This window comes from Anastrepha obliqua, chromosome 1, assembly GCF_027943255.1.
Source record: "Anastrepha obliqua isolate idAnaObli1 chromosome 1, idAnaObli1_1.0, whole genome shotgun sequence".
In the NCBI taxonomy this organism is placed as follows: Eukaryota; Metazoa; Arthropoda; class Insecta; order Diptera; family Tephritidae; genus Anastrepha; species Anastrepha obliqua.
Genome location: NC_072892.1, coordinates 157289650 through 157311799, shown reverse-complemented (window position 1 = coordinate 157311799; position 22150 = coordinate 157289650). Strand labels below are relative to the sequence as shown.

Below are 22150 nucleotides of genomic sequence, written 5' to 3'. Positions count from 1 at the left end.
ATCGCTTTATATGACAATGGTGCCGAATTCACGATCTTAAACTTAGATGTGAATTGAGATAATGACATTTTTGAAGCATTTCCGAAAAATTCTGATCACTTCTTTAGCAGGATTTCGCAACTAATTTGCGTTAGATGTTCATTTCAGATGTGACCAAGTGAATATAAATTGCAATAACAATATTATAAACAAAATCAAATTTTAAGATAGGTTAGCCAGCTTGCTTGCCTGGCACTTGGTGGCCCTAAGGCCCATTGTAATACCTGCATTTGATTTGCATTCCCTAACTAAGTGGCTTAAATCACTCTGATTATTTTAAGAAGGCTACTAGTCGCTCCAATGAGGCATTTTGTAAACCTCCCTGGCCTTCAAAGAAATAATCACCAAGATATTGGGCACTTTGCTGGGCATTCACAGATGAGGTGTTGCACCGACTCAATTTCTTCTTCATCTCCACAACTTCTGCAGAAGTCCTTGCGAGGTACACCCATTCTACTGACTAGGGTGCAAATAGTTCAGTGACCCATTTTAATGCCTGTGACGACGTTGGTAGTTGATCTGTTAAATCCAATCAGACATTGTGTCCTTTTAAGATTCAGTTTTAACCAGAGCGCTTTGGAGACCCTGGACTACTAACTCTAGACCATCTTCTATTGGTTTTTGCGCTTTCGCTCTAGTCAAGCGCAGTGAATAATTCATTCAGAGGCATGCTTATGCCCTATATCACACTCGCTGAAGTTAAAGCTCAGAGCCTTTCCTTGCGCTCTCATCCGCTCTTTCATTTCTTCCTTTTTTGTTTTCAAGCTAAGTGAACTGTTTTATAATTCATTGAAAATCCGTAAAAAAAATTATATAAGTTAATACCAGCAAACGCGCGTCCGGTCAAACTCTATTCCCACCAATATTGCTGACGATGCATCTGCAGGTTTGCGCGTGATAACAACAACAAATTGCATTCGCGAGTCACGCGGACAATAATGTGCAGCAACTGGTAGGAGAATTAAGAAATCAGGTATTTGGGCGAATCCCAATTTTTTTTTTAAATCTATGGTGTTTTACTAACTTATACAAGATTAAAAAAAACAAGGTTAGGGGGGAAAATATAACGGGTGATTTTTTAGCTATTATCTTTTTAAACAGTTGGTTTAAACAACTGACGCACGTTTCGTGTTTTCTTTCACTGTCAAACATCTTCAGTTTGGTCTATAATTTAACCATGAATCGTCTTAGAAACGAACAACGCTTACAAATCATTGAATTTTATTATAAAAATGCGTGTTCTGTTAAGAAAGTTTATCGCGCGCTTCTCCCATTTTATGGTTCATTTAATCGACGCACTGCTATTCGAGCTATTGTGACTAAATTTAGAACCAAATTTACATTATTGGACATCAAACCACCAACACTCTTACGTAGAGTGCGAACTGAAGAAAATATCGCAGCGGTATCGGCCAGTGTTAATGGTGACCATCCATTATCGATTCGTCGCCATTCGCAGCAATTGGGCCTCTGTTACTCAACAACGTGGAAAATTTCGCGAAAGGATTTGGGTGTGAAGCCTTTCAAAATACAGCTGGTGCAAGAATTGAAGCCGAACGAAATACCGCAATGCAGAATTTCTGGTGAATGGGCTCTTGGAAAGTTGGCCGAAGATCCACTTTTTTATCGAAAAATTGTGTTCAGCGACGAAGTTCATTTTTGGATCAATGGGTACGTAAATAAGCAGAATTGTCGATTTTGGAGTGAAGATCAGGCAGAAGCATTGCAAGAGCTACCAATGTATCCAGAAAAGGTCACAGTTTGGTGCGGTTTATGGGCCGGAGGTGTCATTGGACCGTACTTGTTCAAAGATGCTGCGAATCGTAACGTAACTGTGAATGGTGAGCTCTACCGTGAAATGATATCCGACTTTTTTTTGCCGAAAATGGAAGAGCTTGACTTGCATGACATGTGGTTTCAGCAAGACGGTGCCAGATGCCACACAGCACGCGCAACAATGGACTTGTTCAGAGGAGAGTTCGGTGAACATTTGATTTCACGTTCGGGACCTCTTAATTGGCCACCGAGATAGTGCGATATAACGCCTTTAGATTATTTTTTGTGGGGCTATGGTAAAGCTCATGTCTATTCAGACAAGCCTGCTTCAATTAACGCATTGCAAGACAACATTAAAGCATTTATATGTGAGATACCGGCCGAAATATTGGAAAGAGTATGCCAAAATTTGACTAAGCGGATGGACCATTTGAAGCGCAGTCGCGGTCAACATTCGCGTGAAATAATCTTCAAGCATTAAATTATATGGACTGTACTATCGATTTAAAAAAAAGTTCATGCATTTTTCTGAATTTTACGTGTGTTTTTTGAAAAACTTTCCTATAACTCTTAAAAAATCACCCCTGAAAATTGAAATTTGCATTGGTCGAGCCAATGAGCGCTAAGAGATTTTGTGGCTCTTAAGCTCTGGGAAGATAGTAGAGGAGGAAAGGAGAAGAGTATCAAAGAAAGAGATAGGAAAGAATAGAGACAGAAACAGAGGTAGTTAGTCCAGTGGGAATTCTCCAGATTCTGTGGTGAATCTGTAAATATCCTCCTGTTTTAGAGAACGAATATTACTCATTCTCACGACATCGGAATCCGAAATTCTAGCCTTGCTCTAGCAAAGACAGGACACTCACAAAGAAAGTGCTCAGTGCTATCCCTCTCCTCCAAGCAAGACAGGCAAATCGGCTCCATAACCATTCCCATGGTGATCATATGCTGACCCCATGGGTTGTTTCCTCTAATAATACCGACCATCAACCGAACGTCTTTCCTTCCAAGTTTTAGTAAAAAGTTTGACAGTTTTCTGTTTGGACTTGTCACAAAACACTTTGCAGTTCTGCAGCGTTCTAGATTGTACCATCGCTCTTTATGTAAATTGCACACATAATCTCTGATCCAATTCATGATTCCTGCGGAACTGATTCCGATTATTGGTTCTGGCCCTTGTGGGGGAACAGTCTATTCACGGTTGGCCAATTCATCGGCAATTTCGTTTCCTTGAACACCAGAGTGTCTTGGAACCTTGAAATTTTCGATGGTTACATACATATATTCGAATTTCGATTTTTTTGTGGCATATGTTGGTACTCATGTCTCTCACTCATGCCGACAAGTTCGGTCATTTCGAATGTTCAGTTAATTCTTGACAGCTGCTTTGCTTGCACCTGTTTCGGCTCGTCTTCGATTTTTACCTATTCAAAAATATGGATCCAAGAACCTGTATCAAATTTTGTGTGAAAAACGAAATTAAGTGCGCGGACGCATTCCGAATGTTGGCTGTGTCATACGGAGAAGCTAAGCTAAGCTTTTGGTCAAAGCAACGTTTATTGGTGGTACAAAATGTTCTTAGAAGGCCGAGAAGATGTGAACGAGGAAAAGCATGCCGGACGTACGAAAAGGACTGGGAGGCACGACACGAGCAACTGTTGATCAATCGAATCAAGCGAAAGTTGAAGGAAATCGATATAAGCCCCGTCCAAAACTCAAATCGAGACATTCTCTCTAAGCTACGAAAATTCGAAGACAATGGTCAAATGAGTGTAATCTAAATGTATTTTTAATATGTACCGAATCGACTGAAGTACCAAATAAAAATATTTTTTAATTCAATTGTTTGTTTTCAAATGGCGTATGCCAGAAGTTAGTCTCAATATTTAGTGGACATATGTTACAGTTTATCATGGCCATTGATCCCATCATGGTTTTTGTTTTTTCAAATAAAATCTTGACAGAAATGCTGTTAATAAATAATAATTCACAATTTATGTTCACCCTTCTAATTTATGTTCAGCGTTCCTAAGTCCCTAAAAAGTTTCACCATTTATTTCTTGTTTACCTTTACTTGTTTTTAAGTATAATTTGAGAACTCTAAACGAATAAGAACATCCCTAATAACCTCTTCTAATCCCCATAGATATACATAGATAAACTAAACAAAAATGAGCGCAGTCAGCAAAAAAAATTTAAGTCAAACACAGCGCGGAAAACTGCCAACACCCAATTCTCCTCCTTCTCTCTTTCTGAAAGTATTTTTTATAATTTTCCTCTTCACGCACCATTCGTGAATGTTTGGCATTTTCAATGCTTGGTGGGACAAATTCCATCCACTTTGTGAGTTATTTACCAGTATCTCAGCTTTAACTGCCTTGACTTTTGCTTACTTCTTGTCTGGGTAACCTTTTTATGCAGTTACTTCAAATTTCCATTTAGTTGATTCTTCTTTTTTTTGGTTTTTTTTCTGTACTCTAAAAGATTTTTTAATTTTTACTTGAAGTTTTAATTGCTTTGCATTCGTAAGTATTTAATGTGAAAATAAAAAAAAAAAATAAAAAATATTAATTTAGATGAATAAATGAGTTGAGGAAAAGTTTGTGAAGATAATTTAATGAAGTGGAAAATAAATGTGAAAATAGCATAGAAAGGATAATGTCCTCAGGATATTAAACAATGTTTAATTAACCAACATCCAGCGCATTTGGTGTTTTTTTTTTTTGTTTTTCCTTCTACACTCCTGGATTTGCTTACACAGACATACATTTTGTCAAGAAAGTGATTTTTGAAGCGGGAAAACTGTGTTGTATGCCTTCATTGCTTGCTTTTTATGTTTGGCATTTCCCTTTAATTTATAATAATAATTTAAGTAATAACATCAGCAATAAAATACTAAGAGTTGTGAGTAAAGGTACGATAAAAATATTGTAAAGCAGTACCACTGGGAGACAGTTTTGGCATTTTTGACAGTTCCGAATTATTTTGCCTTGCACTCTCATTTATATTATTTCAGCTTGTTTTTTTTTTGAAAGTGGTATAAATCCGTGGAGAGCTGAAAAATCGGTAATTTTGTCAAATAATTTTAGTAATTATTATTTCATAATAAAATTTAAAACGTGTATAGTGTAAAAAACATCACTCGAATTGATTAGAGTTGGCCAATATTTTTAAATTCATTCAAACGCAAGTCCTTAAATATCTCAGTATATGAAAAAAATGGGCTTATACCACTTTCAAAAACGTCTCTTTTTTGTAGTCTTTATTTATAGCTTTCAAACTTATTTTAAGGGGGAAGTCTACTGTGAATTTTTCAAAAAATCGATTTTTTTTTATTAGCTTAAAAAATACTTTGAACCCTCTTAAATAAGGTACAATATGTGTTACAGCTGGCTAAATTTTTCTTCGTTGAAATTTCGACCTTTTCCCGAAGCGCTCCAAAGCGCGTACCTGCGGCACCTGAAACTTTAAACGCATTTTTCTCGAAACTAAGTTTTTGTATACGGTGTACACGATATCTCGAGTTCTAATAAATGAATCAGCTTAAAAATTTAATTATATATTCTCTGTAATAGTGTCTCTCGTCTGACATAGGATTTTTTTGATATCGTTATTTGTTAAATTGTTATAAACAATAGTAACATCAATTTTAGGCAAAAAAAAAGAAAAAAATTTCAAGAATTTTTTTTTCAACGCCAAAATTTTTTATCGATATAATCCTACGTCAGACGAGAGTCAATACTATGTATATGATAACAATATTTTGTTTTTTTGTTTTAGATCACCGAAACGTAAGATTTCATGTACACCGTTTAGGCACCTAAGAAAAGCGGACCTGCGCTTGCAGAAGTGCCACAGCGGCCATTTTGAATATTTTGACTTAAAATTTTTTTTTCAAAAACTTAAATATATAATAAAGATAAGAGTTTAAATAGATTTTATGTACGAGCAATATTTTGTTAGAAATAAAATCCGGAAAATAAGCCTGTTTTTTCCCTTGTCACAGTAGACTTCCCCCTTAAGCCGTTCAACTTTATAACCTTACCATTTTTCGCCTAAAAGATGCGAGAAAAATGGGCAAATGCAAAATTTTTTTTTAACTCAAATGAAAAACAATAATTGCTCATTTAAGGGGTAATTGTTTTGTATGAGATTGTGAATGATTAAAATGTTATAACTTTTTTATTTATGAATTTAGCAAACAAAAAAGCTCTAAACCACATTTTTACTGAATTTTAAAGTATTTGAGATCTATTAAAGGGTTAGATGTAGTCAGTTCTTTAAAAATATTGGATTTTTTTGCATTTTCTTAAAGAATGATATCTTAAAAATAATGTGTTTAAATTTAAAGTGAATCCGATAAATACTTTTAGAGTTATTCAACGATTAATAAAAGCCGCTCGTGCGCTCCGGCGCCGATAGCAAAACTTTAAAAGCGTTTTTCTTGAAACTATGTTTTTTGAACTGGTGAACTTAAAAACCGCTTGGTAGATTTCCATAAAATTTATATCGCTTTTGGAAAACATAAAAAACTCGTGCCTAATCGAAGGATTTTTTTTTTCAAAATTTCAATTTTTTTTTATTAATTGTTAATTTTTTTTCTCAAAAATCTGAAAAATATTTCCTGCGGCCGCCATATTGTTAATTTGGAAAAAAAGCTTCGATCAGACACAAGATTATCTATTAATAAAACTAATTTCTCTTGTCCGATTGATTTTAGATGAATCTCCAAGGACTTATGATGATCACCACAAGGGACTTCTAGAGAAACAGGCTCCACACAAACCGCAATAACTTTTACTATTATTAAATTTTTTTTGCTTTGTTTTTCGTATTAATGCTATGTTTTTATTTTGGTAAAATAAAGCAATTGACTAGCAAAACACATTAATGAAAATTATAATTTTTTCGGTCCTCTGACTACCCTCAACCTCTTCAACAAAACAGATAGGTTGGTACAACTCTGCGTAACTGAGCCGACTACGAGAAAACGACGTCTCGGCGCTCAAAAGGGCATAAAAACGAAATATAGAAATTCTCAAGATAAGAATAATGGCATATTAAATTTTGAAAATTGATTGTTAAATAACAAAGTAAAATTACAAAACAAAAATATTTTTAATTTTTCTAAAAGCGCAAACATTTTTTTTTATATAGAACCAAAATCTTCTCAATACAATAAATAAAAGGTTGGCGCGTTTACTTCTGTTAGGAGTTTGCCCTAGCTCTTATTCCTATTTGTGGTTAGCGTCTTGATGTTATTCCACAAATGGAGGGACCTACAGTTTTCAGCCGACTCCGTTATTTTGTTTTTTTTTCCTTGTTCACTCCTTTCCTCTTACCCTATAAAATCTTCGAAAAAATCAGAGAAAAACGAAAACTGAGGCAAGAAATTGCCATTCTTTCTATACGTTCACCAGATATTAAAAAAAGGCCGAATATAGCACCAAAAGAAATTGAAGATATATTAAAAGTGGACAAGGCCGTAAAGTTTCAGAAATATATCGCATAACTGAGAGCTAGTAGAGCTGCAAACTATACTTTACACTATGAAAGGCCTGCAAAAAAATCGACAACGCAGTTATGCACCAACCCCTTTTAAGGACAAGGACAAATTCTTGGGCGAAAACTGTTGTTTTTATTGACAGATCGCAAGTGGTGGTTACATCCGATACAAGTTTAAAATTCATGTGCTTTCTTATTAATACTTATGTTCGACAATTCAAACATGAACATTGCTAGGGTTGCTTTTATAAAGTAGCATTTCAACAGCCCTCCTCAATGCAGATGTTCTTACAAAATCATTTGTACATTACATAAGGCTTAACAATTCCAAAAATTCATTGTGTTTCTTTTTTGACAAATTCTTCGTTAATATATCTGCTATAATTTCATTAGTTGATACATATTCTAATTTAATGTCGCCTCTCTCAACAATATTTCTCATTAAGTGATATCTAATATCAATGTGTTTCGTCCTTGCATGGTGCACAGGATTCTTTGCAAGGTGTTGAGCACTGAGGTTGTTTCCAAATAACACAGTTGGTGTGCAGATGACATAGATAAATATTCCGCCTCGGTACTACTTAAGGCGACGCAGTCCTGTTTTTCCGACTTCCAGGATATCGGACCACCGGCCAGAAGGAACACGTAGTCGGTATAAGACCTGCGGTCAACTCTATCGCCCCCCCCCCCCAATTTCAATGGTTGCTTGCATGCACGATAATGTAACTTCATATCGGTCGTAGCTGCTAAATACCGTAACACACAGATAATACCTGCCATATGTTCACTATGCGGATCTTTATTACGCTGCGCCAATTTCGATACTGAGTGAAAGATGTCTGGTCTCGTAGATAACGCTAGCCACATCAGCGCCCCAATTATAGACTGATAAGATGTTCCGTCAACCCTCTTACAGTTTTCGCTGTCACACGCGACCTGGAAACCTGCGTCCAGTGGTGTCGATGCCGGTCTGCATGAATCGATACGATGCTGTCGCAACAAATCTTTGATGTACTGTGATTGTCCAACCGATATATCACCCAGTTCTCCATCTCGCTCAATCTGCATGCCCAAAAACATCTGTACTGAACCTTTGTCGACGCACTCAAACTTTTCGCATATATTAGTTTTGACTTTCATTGTAACTTCTTTTGACTGGCACGCTAGAAGGAGATCATCTACATATACAAGTATTAGGCAAAGATTACCTTCTACATCTTTCTTATAAAGACATCACAACCCCGTAGATATATTCACGCTGCCTTTGCCTGCTGCATGAATGATATTTTCACCAGCCAATGCAATCACCTCGGTATGCTTCTCGAAGTTAGAGAATAAATTGCGATCGCAACACATATGCGCGGTTGCGCCGCTGTCCAAGCACCATTTTCCTCTGTCGAACGTGTCGAAGTCTGTTGCACCCAAAGCAATGAACGAACATTGTTGTTGACGCTTCTTCGCTGAATCTTCTTTCGTTGAATTCATGAATTTGTTTGATTTCGGACAATTGCTTTTTATATGGCTCTTCTGCCCACAACGATAGCATGTAACATTTTTGAAATTAACGTTTTTCTTTTCTCTGTCGCTACCCTGCGTCGACTTCGCTGGAAATGCTTGCTGTAAGTTAATTTCGTTTGATGCATGCTCATGCACGTTACCACGACGCTCACCTTCTTCTAGAACTTTCAATTTCAACACGTCAACCGCTGGAAGATTGTCCCTAGTCTCCATCGCTATCACGAAATTCTCGAATTCTTTTGGAAGACTAGACAATAATATGATGGCAACTAACTCTTGATTTAGCTCTAAGCCCACCTCAGCTAATTTGTCCATGATTGTGGTGAAAACATTTAAGTACGTCGCAACGTTTTCGCCCTCTGTCATTCTTAGGCTCAACAACTTTTTGTAAAGCGAAACTTTTCTTACCGGACCACTTGGTTGATAAATCTCCTTAAGTTTTTTCCACGCTTCCGTCGATGTTTTGCAATGCCGCAAGTAATTCAGTCGCGTTGGCCTTACACTTAAGTTAATTAAAGCAAAATTGAATGTTTGTTGGTGTTTTTTTATTTGATTTTGTCCATTACAATCTGTTTCAACTGCACTTAGAACACAACATCCAACAAATGACCACCTTTACGAGCCACACAATATTGTGCTCTTTTTTTCGAATTTTCCATTACTTTTGCTAGCATTTCGGGTGATATTGCCTCTATTTCAGATCTAATGTTGGTCCTGAGCGCTTCCAATGTAGTGAGCAATAATCGTTGAGTTATTTGCACTTTGTAAGGAAACATGTGAAGATCCTCTTTTAAAATCCTTCTAAGAGTGGTTCCTTTTATGTTTAGCTGCTGGGCACGGTGACGATATGATAGATTTGGGTTTTTCAAAACACTCTGTTTGACAGTTTCAACAATTTCATTGGAGCGTCTTTTACGAACTGAAACACGTTGATGATTTGCTACAGACCTCGATTCTTCAAAATGTTTAGTCAGATTGCGTATGGTGTTATCAGAAGGCACTTTGCGACCGCGGTATTTTCGACGGTATGCACGTTGAGCAAGCACAATTGAACGACCATTTTCCAAATACATGGTCACAATTTCCGCGCGTTCTTTAGGTGTAAAGTTATTCATCGTTAAAATTGTACTGAATTGACGTTTCCGAATTATTTTTTCTCAAGTCCTTCTGACAATGGATAGCAAAGTTATTCAATATTTCTATACCGAAGCTCGAGATGGCGCACCCTGTATCTGTTAATGAAAAGCTATTTAGCATATAGATACTTTTACGTGAAATATAGAGACAAATACTCTAACATTCAACTCATGGAAGCCGGCGTACCTCAGGACAGTGTACTAGGGCCTTTACTATATGTGCTGATATTTCCTTGCCTGCAAGTCTCGACATGATAGCAACTTTTGCAGATGACACCCTCCTATTGGCAACTCATAAAACCTTATAAGCATCAACAAACAAGTTACAACAGATTTTGAACAAAACACTAACATGGTTTAATGCTTAGGGTATACAAATCAATAGTGGCAAAACAATTCATGTAGTTTACTCTAACAAGAAAGTAGGACACAAGAATCTGACAATAAACAACTCACAAATCCCGATAGACACCAAAGCAAGATACCTTGGAGTGACTATTGACTCCAAACTTCTCTGGAAAGAACATATCGTCCCCTTAGTACAACAATAGCCTATGTGCTCATAGGCCATTATTTTTTTATTGAATTTTTGGATTCTCCATCGTCGATTTTATATGTGGTCAAAATTTTGTCAAATTCTAGTTCCACAAAGTGGGTCAAAACGTCAGTAAAAAAATAATAAATATTTACAGACATAACGAGATTTGAGTGAGAGCTACTTTCGACAAAAAGTTTGAAATTCATTTTCTCAAAACATCAAAAAATTTATAGGCTATTTTAATACTAAGGGGACGATATAAGGTTGAAAAGAAATGAGGTAAAAAACAGATTCCAACAATTATACTGGCTACTTGGCAGGCGCTCGAAACTGTCATTGCTGCATAAATCTCTTATATACAAAACTGTGATTGTGCCAATGGGCATACGTCATAGAAATCTGGGGAACTGCAAGTGAAACTAACATTAACATTATTCAACGACTACAATCAAAAATACTCAAAACTATAGTGAATGCCCCTTGGCACGTCTCAAACGAAGATATTCATCGCGACCTCAACATCGATACAGTAGTAGAAATCATCCGCAGACGCAGCACAAACAAATCATATTGTCCGTTTAATGGACCATACAAATACTGATATGCGACAACTCTCATCAGCAGAAAGGGCAAACTCCAGGTGGCTCAAACGATCAACCCAAAACTCAGCTGATAACTAGAATAATTTAAAGCTATGTACATACATACACTTGTTAACTCACACAAAAACTTAACCAAAATATAACATTGATAATGATTAATGTTATGAAATTCAAGCTGTAGAAAGAATTACTTAGTGTCATACGCCAGGTATTATTAATTAGGAGGCAACAAAAAAAAAAAACACAAAAGTCTTCTCGAACTTTTTGCACATTGGTTTCGTTAATCTAGTTGATTTCTGACAGGGTAGATGAATAGCCTGCCGCTGCCAAACTCCGATATTTAGATATCAGATATTTTTTATGAGGAGCTTTTACATGCCAGAAATTCAGTCGGAAGTTTACCATTACCCGCCGACCAGTATTAAAAAAACTTTTCTCCATTTTGTTGTTTCGTGCACAGAGATTGGAACCTACGCACTCTGAATGTCAGTCGTGCACCATCCCATTCGGCTACGGTGGCCTCTCAATATAAGTTTTAAGTACAGGGCTGGGCCGTTATTACTTTTTTTCGACCCATGCACCAGATTTTGTTTTTTTTTTATACATATTAAAAAAATTGGAAATCAGAAATATTTTAAGATAATATTTATTCTTCTATGCCCTGCAAGCGTATACAACTCAAATGAACATATGATAATATTTATATTTCAGTCCTAGAATTTTGTTTACTACATAAATTTAAATTACTTTTAATTCGCGCTTAAATGCTTCATTTGTTTCTTGTGTATGCTTTGCGACTTATTTTAAAAAATATTTTCCGCGCTAATTCGCAGCGTCACAGGTAGAAAATAGTTTTTGTTTAAAAAAAAATGCTAAAGAGTAAAATGCTCTCATATTTTAACAAGTTTTGCATATTTTTTTCTTTTAAATTCAACATATTTTTGTAAACAATTTTAATATCCTCTTAGTCCTCTTTGCGCTTCAATGCGCTTTTCCGCATATTTCATTCGCAACTATTGCAAATTTTTAAACATTCACTACTTTTTATATCAGCAACAATTTATATAAATTTAACCAACAAGATGTTAACACATACATATACACATACGCGAGTAGCGAGTACAAGAATATACATACATCGATATATTTCGCTAGCAACCTGATCGAGTATACGCCCAGGTGGTTTACGCGGCGCAACACGGCAGCTTACCCTGCTCATTAACCAAAACTAATTAACATAGCTAATTTGCTTAATGCTCACTTAGCTTTGAGAAAACTCTAGCGCCACAAACGTTGCTCACTAAATCACTTACTCACCCCTCCAATGCGACGCCGGTAATACTCCTTGCGCTCGATGTGTACAAAGCTTATGAGCGGTCCTATGCGCCTATGCGAAAAAGCAAGAGGTGGCCATGGAGAAGGAAATTAAAGCAACAAAACCATAATCCCAAAAACTGTGGATTGCCATTTACATTTAAGTGAAGTAGAAAAAAAGCAATAGCAACAGTGTTCGCGTGTAGTTCCTGTATTAAATTGGATTTTAGCCGCAGAAAAGATTTGGCAGTTATGCTTTTCCTTTTATTAGGCACTTTTCCTAGCAAAGCCGCAGTAAAATTCTTATGCGCACACATTCAAGTGAACCTGGGTTCAGATGGTATATATACAATGGTTGAACCTTCAATTTGAAGAGGTCCGTCAAAAAATATCCCAAAAATATTTATATATAGTATGCGTGCTATTGCATTTGTTTCCTTATTTCACCCCAACTACTACATAGACACACACCTACTCTCCATTTTCACATCAGTAAACTGCATTCAGTTTTTATCTTTTACGTGGTTATCTGTGTACGTTAGGTTAGATGGTTGAAAGAAGAAAAAAGAAATTATATTTCGTCCATTTTGCTAGCATTGAAAGAAGTAAAGAGGGGGTGAAGAGCGATAAAACGATTTGTAAGGTCGATTATATAAGAGAGTTTCCAGTTTCTGTGTGGCGCAATAACAACATCAGCGTTCACAGAAAAATGAGAATTTTCAAATCCCATGTAATATTGGTTCTACTTTACGTTTGCTGTATATGGAAATCGATCAATCACTACGAGTCTTCAGGCTTTTCTAAATCGCTGCCTGAGGAACATTTTCCACATTTTTTGGTCCAAACCCATTTCGAACTCAGATCTACTGAAAAAGGTGCAAATGGAGCCAGTCGATATGCTCATAAAACGCATTTCCAAAAATGGAAATGGATTTGCCACACTCTACAAAACCACGTTCATGCATTGCACAAAAGGCATTGGAGTGGAACCCTCTCACGAATGTTGGTCGCAAGCCGGGTAGATCAAAGGAAACTTGGAGACTGACAGTTGAAAGGGAAGCTGAAAGCATCGGAAAGAGCTGAAATCAATTGAAGTGCATTACCAAGAATCGCACAAGATGGCGCACAGGCGTGGTTGATGCCATATGCCCCACGATGGATTAAGAACCTGAAGAAGAAGTAGAAAAAGCATCCAGAAAGTAAGGCTGCAAGTGGCATATGACATATGGAAAATTAAAATGCTTTTTTTCTAGAAAAATGTGGCTGATAGTCCCCCTGTTATACTAATATGTATCAGGTATTTTTTTTAAGAGCCTGAAGAGACAAGAATAAAGATCCGGCGGCTACGTTGGCTGGTTCATGTCGTCCGAATGGATGCAAACGCTCCGGCTCTGAAAGTACAGGGTTGGCCATATTAAACTGACCCATGTGATTATTAAAAAAATATGGAAAAAGAAACATTTTTTTGTGTTTCATTGTGAAAAACATTTAATTTAGTTCAAGGAGATTCGTTTACATCACTTTTTAAATATGATATCGCGCAAGTGGTCGCCCTTAGCTCGTATAGCGTAATGTGCCCGTTTTTCGGCGTTTTCCATAGTTTTGGCCAGCGTCTCGGCCGATATGGCGGCTATTTCCCGTCGGATATTGGCCTTAAGTGCGCCTAGTGTCTTTGGCTTGTTGACGTAAACCTTAGATTTCAAATTACAGTAAAAAGTTATAGGGTTACTCAATGGGTCAGTTTAATATGGCCAACCCTGTATTCGACGCGGACCAGCTGGTGGTAGTAGAGGAAGAGGTAGACCTCCTCTGGGTTGGAATGATCAGGTGGAGAAGGACTGGGCTTTACTTGGTGTGTCCAATTGGCGCCGGTTAGCACGAGAAAGAAACGACTGGCGCGCTTTGTTAAACTCGGCTAAAATCGCGTAAGCGTTTATCGCGCCAAGCGTTTATCGCGCCAATTAAGAAGAAGTGTTTATTTAGCGTGGCTACTTATCAGACAATGACCAGTTAATACCCTATCATTTTTCTTATAGCTTCTCTGTTAAATCTTAAAAAGTTTTTTGATCGACCGTTGTTCCATATCGGCTTAGTTCGCATGTTGAGAGGTTTTGCCAACTAGTATTTACCGTATTGATGGCTTCCCTATCTTTCAGTAGCTTACAAGTGGCTAAAGGCATATCCGGTAGATAATTTCATGACATTTATTATTTCAATATTATATCCCGCATATGTCCGCTGTGCCCACGAGTTGCATGGCCCGTTCGATCAGCCCAATTTTTGGACTACTTTTTCCTATAAATCTGGCCGTATGGCGTCTATGGCGGCTTGAACAATGCAATAAATCAATTGTTAAGTGCGCTATTTGGCAGGTTGCGCCGTTTTGTTGGGAAACAAAAGTCGTCAATGTTTTGCTGATTAATTTTTGGAAACAAAAAATCGATCATCATGGCTCGTTAGCGCTCCCCATCCACCCTAACGGCAACTAGTTCTTCATTTCGAAGGAAATATAGTCCGATGATGCCGCCAGTACTCCATGAACTTTGCGAGTAGATTTATTTATTTTTTTCAAAGTGAATTTCCACAATTTGGAAATGTTGTTCTGGCGTTATACGTTTCAGGATGATTTACCAAACTTTAATGAACAAAAATGCAACAAAGTTTGTCATTCTCAGCTGTCACACCATAGTTATCGATACAAACAGTTCCCAACCAGCTTAAAAAAACACCCGTTAATTGACCTCTATTTACTCATATATTAGTTTTACGTATTATGTGAACCACACCTAAACGTCAACGACAACGCTGGACTTCTTTCTTTGGGGTTATTTGGAAGAAAAGGTGTACGTCGATAAGCCAGCAACAATTCAAGAGCTAAAAGATGAAATAATTCGGCACATTAACGGCATAGAACCTCAATTATGCCTTAGTGACATCGAAAATTTGAACCATCGGATGGAGGTGTGCCGCCAATATTTTGTTCCACACATAATTGAACTATATCAGTATTATCATAATGAAGAGAAATGATAATAATTTCCCTAAAAAAATTGTATTTTATTCAAAATCAACACCGGCCCTTAAAACTTAACCATCCTTTACTAAGAAATAAAATTTAAATATTTAAATTAAATCCAATTACTTCATAATTTTAAGGCAAAACTAATAAAGCTACTTCTGAACAATTTTCGTTTCATCGTAAATAATAAACTCGCAAACAGGGCAGAATATATTAAAATATAGAATTTAAAAACACACATCGAAAAAACTTGTACATTGTATATCACGGAATGCTGACAAAGCTTTTATCATATGACGTACAAAACAAAAAAAAAAATCGATGCATTTATTTATGTGACGCCATCCTTTTTTTAGTAACAAATGTTGTGACATCTCCTGCGTATGTTAATTTCCATTTTTTAACTATCAGATAGTTTCACCCATAATTTTTTTTTTAATCTAACCATCTCTCCTGTTGCTCGAAATTTATTAATGTTGTTGCTGACAATCCAGTTTCCTATCTTTCTCATTCGGAAACGCACGTGTCGACTGCCATCTGTTATTTGTGTTTTCAGTTAAACACAAATTGATTTATGTACTTGAATGTGCATATGTATGTGTGCATCTATGGCTATAAATAGCAGCGCCCGTGCAATGCGGGCCTACCTTTTCAATATGCAGCTGTCAAGCTTCACCGCAGTCGACTTGTGCCATCATTTTCTTTTGCTGCCTCCCATAGAAAGAAAGGGCAGCTTACAGCTACCTACTTGATATTAAAAAATAAAAACAAACATAAACATAAGAACAACTTGGTATTAAAAAATAAAAATAAAAACAAAAACAAAAATATTGAGAGGTTCGACCAGCCTAGGTGTACTACACTGATGGCTGTAATTGAACTCAAGGTCAGTTTTGCTCTTACAAGTTAGCATTTTCTCTTATCTCTTTCTTATTAAATATGACGCATTTAAAAAGACGGATTGAGTGGCTCTTCCATCGCTTCTTTGTAGCAGTACTGTATAACTTAGGTACTGAAAGATCTCTGTAGAGTTCCTACTGAGTTGAAACTTGGAAAGACTGAGACAAAACTTAGACAGTGGATCGTTCATTATGCCTATGATGAGCCTATGAGGTCACCATGGAGTTTGCCCCGTAATTAGTCCTATCAGCGATCGTAGCTCACTCCTTATCTGTGTGAGAAGGAGTTTTGCTACCACCCTCTCAGACCTTTTCAGGCAACTTTTGGTTATTTTGCAGGTGCCAGTACTACACCAAAGGTTCTCATCAAATTTATTACTAAGAGCCTTGATGTGCCCGACTGTTCCCATCATGCATGGCGCTAAAATTGGTTCCAGTCCAAATGAACACCACAAGGAACGGCAGTTTACTAATTCATCAGCCAGTTTACTGCCTTGAATACCACAGTATTCCTCCACCTATAAGTACAAACTCATTCCACCTTGCCAAAGAGTTTAGCCTCAACTTACTCTGTTGTGCTATTTTTGAAGAGGTGCGCACGGTTTCTAAATGACAAGGACTACAAAGTGCTTTTATGTTAGTCAATATTTAATTATTTTGATCTGTTTTGGTAAAGGCCTTTTTTAGATTGGTTGGCTTCTAGTTATTACACTCCTCCCCGCAGCTGTCGAAGTCATCACCAAAATATGGACAAAACTCTTATTTCCAAATATTAATGATTTCGAGATCTAATGCATCTACCGATACTCTGCGCTATAGATTGGCTTTTCGCACAGCGCATGAGCGGAGGGGAGACGCCAATTGAAGTAAATTTTAAAGTCAATGATTTGTTTTCAATTGAACGTAGTAGATTTTGGTCATATTGCAATATTCGACATTTACATGATGTCCCAAGGGAAGATTTTATTCGCTCATTGATACGAAGGGTCCGAACAACAATTTCGGTCGTTCATGGAGGGAAAAAGTTCGGCGGCAAACAGCCCATGCTTGAGCCCAGGCGCACGTCGAAAATTGAAATATTGTCAGTCCAAAAACTATTGCACGTGAAATATCGAGGAAAGGTATTAGATTTCACACCCTCAAAATTCAAATCTTGCAGTCACTGAAGAGGTCCCGGTGGTCAAGAGCTCGAAAATTTACGATTTTTCAGGATTTTTTTTACAAAAAAACAATATATGAAAAATGTTATTTAAATTTTTAGGCCTTTTATTTAATTTCTTTTGCATAATATTTAATTTATTTAAAAAAAAATTTTTTATTTTATTTTAAAGGCGCTGAAGTTGACCCTTCCGAAAAATTGGACCTGGACGGTGTTGTCCATTTTAGTCTATTTATCTGAAACACAAAAACCAAAAAAATTATTATTAAATTAAAATATTAATCAGTATGACTGTAGCTGCGCCCTGCTACTAGAATAAAAAAAAATGAGTTTGACACTCTAAAAATCGGGGTTTTTTTCAGTTTTTTAATAAAAAAAAAAACGAAATAATTGAAATAATAATACGATTCTAGTACGAGCCATTGATGTTGTGAATAACATATTAAAATTTCAGATGATTTGGTTGAACAGTTTTTTTCTTTTGACCACACCAGGCTGGAAAATGTCGTTTTGAGATAAACGAGTTTAAAGATCGAGGTGCAGGAGCGCGCGGACCGCTCTCTACCTAGTTAATGGGCTGTAGAAGCTATAATATTCGGAATTTCCGCATGAAATTTTCACAGTATATTTTTGAGGTACAAAAATTTTGAAATATTGAAAAAACATCGATGGATCTATTTCGGACCATGAACACTAATTTTCCATTTACATTTAAGTGGAAGTGTAAATAAAGAAAATTGCCGTCATTGGTCACCTTAAGAACAGAACCCACTAGTAGCAGTAGTAAGTACTAGTAATTGTTTATTTATTTATTTATGCATAATACATTTATACATTTCAATAATTTATACAATAATTTATTTTAATATATGAATACATAGAGAAAGAAATAATAAATTTGTGGCAATAACAATGTTGTCTGTCACAGCTCAAAAATGAATACAAAATTAAACTCTGCAATAAGAAAATCTCTGTAGCGTAAGGCTGAGTATATAAAGCTAGTTAGTCTCTTCCAATTGTGGCCATTAAGTATATCTATTACTTCTGCTTCATTTAGTTCCCTGCTTTTAGGTATCTTGTTCTGATCTCCTTCAGAACCCACTATTAGAATATCAATAGCCACTTCACAGTTCCGATGTGACGGATTGGTGTACATTGACAAGTAGTGGGATAATTGGACCATACTTTTTGAAAATCGTTGACGGCCAGAAATTTCTGTGGCGCTTGTTGAACGAATACTTTTTATTTTCTGCTAGTAATGAGAAAAGATCCTTCCTTCAGTACACACAAATGGTTTTAGCTAGATGGCATCAAACCGCTCAGGGCCACAGAGAACATGGCGATAAAGCGCGATTTCTTTCCTAACAAACTGATAAGCCGTTCTGGTGACATCTTGTGACCAACCAGGCAGTTCGATCTTAACTCAACGAACTTTTTTCTGTGGGAATATCTCAAAGTTAAGCCTATCAAACAAACCCACTGACCATTTTAGCACTAAAGGAAAATATTATTCGCTAGGTTAATGGCATTCCGACATCCCTCCTCCAGCGAGTAGCATGGATAACTGAGACCAGATCTCAAAAATGTTTCCTACGTAACCGTCAACATTTAGAGGAAATATTAAAAAAGAAAACCAAATGAAATTCGCACTTGTCTTCTTTGCCATAGATATTGAAATAAACGTTTAGCACCAGCAGTTATTTTTTCTCGCTAAGGAGTTTCCGCTAAGAAAATCCAACTCATCAGAGCACTTTACGAGAACTCCAAACTGGCGATACTCAACAACGGCAACATCAGCGACACATTCATAACCCACGCACGCGTAAGGCAAGGTTGCCCCCAGTCACCCCTTCTCTTCGCCATCGTTCTAGACGATGTTATGAGCCAATTGACCGTCCTCAAAAGAGGCATCGTATGGAGTTTCACTACACAACTTGAGGACCTAGACTTCGCTCACAAACTCACTGGCATGCAAGCGAAGGTAGGCAGACTGGTCATACTGGCACGCACTGTCGGACTGCACGTCAACATCGCCAAGACGAAGGCTATGAGAGTCAACCACAATAAAGCAAGATATATAAAAGCGGACGGGTGCCTGGTGGAATTTGTCGAATGCTTTTATTTCCTCGGCTGCACTATCGCGGCAACAGCGGAGCAGATGAAGATGTCAACAGCAGGCTAAACAAAGCAAAGTAGGCGTTCGGGTGAATACATACAGTATGCTCGAGTTCGCAAATCTCCTGGCTCACTAAACTGCGAATGTTCAGCTTATGTGAGAAGTCAGTAATATAGCGTTTTTCAATAGGTGCGCTTCAACTTTTTTCCGATAGGGAGGGCGAACGACGCAATATTTTTTATTTTTCGCTTGTCATTTGTAAACTTCATTAGTATACATTTCATCATGGAACGCTACACACTTGGGCAACGATTGCAAATCGTGCAAATTTTTTATGAAAATAATCATTCTGTTGCTGCTACTTTAAGAGCATTACGGCCATTTTACAGTTCTTCAGTGATGAAGCTCACTTTTGGCTCAATGGCTTTGTCAACAAGCAAAATATGCGTTACTGGGCAGAAAGCAATCCACACGTGATTCATGAGGCACCGTTGCATCCCGAAAAAATCACTGTTTGGTGCGGTTTACATGCCGGCGGCGTAATTGACCCATATTTTTTCGTTGACGAGAACGATCGCCACGTTACTGTGAATGGAAATCGATACCGCGACATGATAAACGATTATTTTTGACCGCAATTGAATGGAATGGACTTAGACGACATGTGGTTTCAACAGGACGGGGCCACAAGCCACACAGCACACGCTACAATTGATTTGTTGAAGAGTAAGTTCGATGAGCGCATTATTTCCAGAAATGGACCGGTCGAATGGCCGCCGCGCTCGTGTGATTTGACGCCTCTAGACTATTTTCTTTGGGGTTATGTGAAGTCATTGGCCTACAGTAATAAGCCGGCGACGATTTGTGAGCTCAGAGCCAATATTGAACACGAAATTGCTGGAATTTCGGCCGATTTATGCAAAAGAGTGGTCGAAAATTGGGTTCAACGATTGGACTTCGTAAAACGTGCACGCGGTGGTCATGCAAAAGAAATCGAATTTCATACTTAAATGTATAAGTTAACAAATAACACTTAGTATAGGATATTTCATAAGTTAAGAAACAGCCCTCGCAATTGCGACATTACATAAGTTGCATCAGCGCGCTATAGCTGCAATGGTCAGCGACGGTAACCGGACACTTTTGTTTTGCTGCAAGAGTTTTCGTTATCGTCAAAGATTTTGCTGAGTCGGCTTGCCGACCATGACATTGTGGCGTGATGCGAGTTTTGGCTTAGCTTAAGTGAAATATTCTATGTATTTAGAAATTAGTTTGAATACAGCGCTCTTCCAATAAGTCGCTTAAATAAATATTCACTCCGGCACTTGGCCGTTAAATAATTTGTTTTATTGTCTGAACCCGAGGCTAGCAATAAGAGGCACAGTTCGCCTCTCAACCTAATCTTCACCCGCAACAGGACCGGAGAATATTAATTTATATGTTCAAACTCGATAATAAAAAAAAATTAGTTAAAAAAGTCAAACCGTTTGTGTTTTATTAAAAAAAAAAGTTGAAGCGCTCTTACTGAAAAACGCTTTATTATACGGAAACATGGCTTGCCGCTAACACCATCATATAAAAGCTACAATCTTTCATCAACAAATGCCCCGCACCATCTGCAGAATATTCTGGCTGAACACCATCAGCATCATCGCATTGTGAAGATCAACGAATGAGGAACCCATTCTATGGTAAATCAAACGCAAAAAGAGGCGATTGATAAGTCACACGCTTAGAAAACCATCAGATAGCATCATGAGAATGGCACTGGACTGGAACCCGCAAGGGAGCAGAGGTCGTGGCCGTCCAAAAAGCACTTGGAGAAGGTCGATGTTGCGCGAACTCGCAGCCGTGCACGATGGAAGAGTCTTGTCGAGGCCCTATGCTCTCGAGCGGAGTGAACAAGGATAAAAATATATTTTCAATTTAGCTTTTAATTCTTAGTTCTGCCATCGGGCACCTTACACAATGATTTCATTCCATGAAAAATTAATCAAAAAGGGACACCAGTGCTTCTTTCAAAAAACCTCAGCATACCAACTAAAGCCAAAACAGTTTTCCCTTTTGCCGTGAGGCTCATAAAAAGTGCCAATACTTTCCAACCAGAATACAAAGAACGAAGGCGCGTCAGTTTCGTTTTCGCATCATTTACATTGTTGTTGGTGTCACATGTGCCGTAGCTGGCGTTTTTGTTGATGTTCCGCAGATGTTATGGCTGTGCTACGCATAACCCATATTTTGATATGTCCCATGGCTAAATGAGTGCGGTTCGGCGACATATATGCATATGCGCACATGTATATTCACATACATACACACGCACACATATACGCACGATTGTAGAAACGTGTTTGAATAGTTGCTGTGCTTGGGCTGCCTCTACGCTGGTCATATCACTGTCATTGCCTGCGTTCATCAATCTGCGACAATGTTGCAATGTACGCACACACACACAGATTGTTAAGTGATGCCAGTGAGTAACGGTGTGCGAGTGTGTACGTGTATGGGCGAGTGTATGAGCGCTACCTCACA

General features: G+C 37.5%; 1 protein-coding gene across 1 annotated transcript; it reads right to left on the bottom strand.

Moving 5' to 3' along the window:
• Positions 1 to 7758: 7758 nt before the first annotated feature.
• LOC129238050 (uncharacterized) lies at positions 7759 to 8457 on the bottom strand. Its single transcript, XM_054873094.1, has one exon. The coding sequence runs from the start codon at positions 8455 to 8457 to the stop codon at positions 7759 to 7761; it is 699 nt and encodes a 232-aa protein (XP_054729069.1).
• Between the last annotated feature and the right edge of the window lie 13693 nt (positions 8458 to 22150).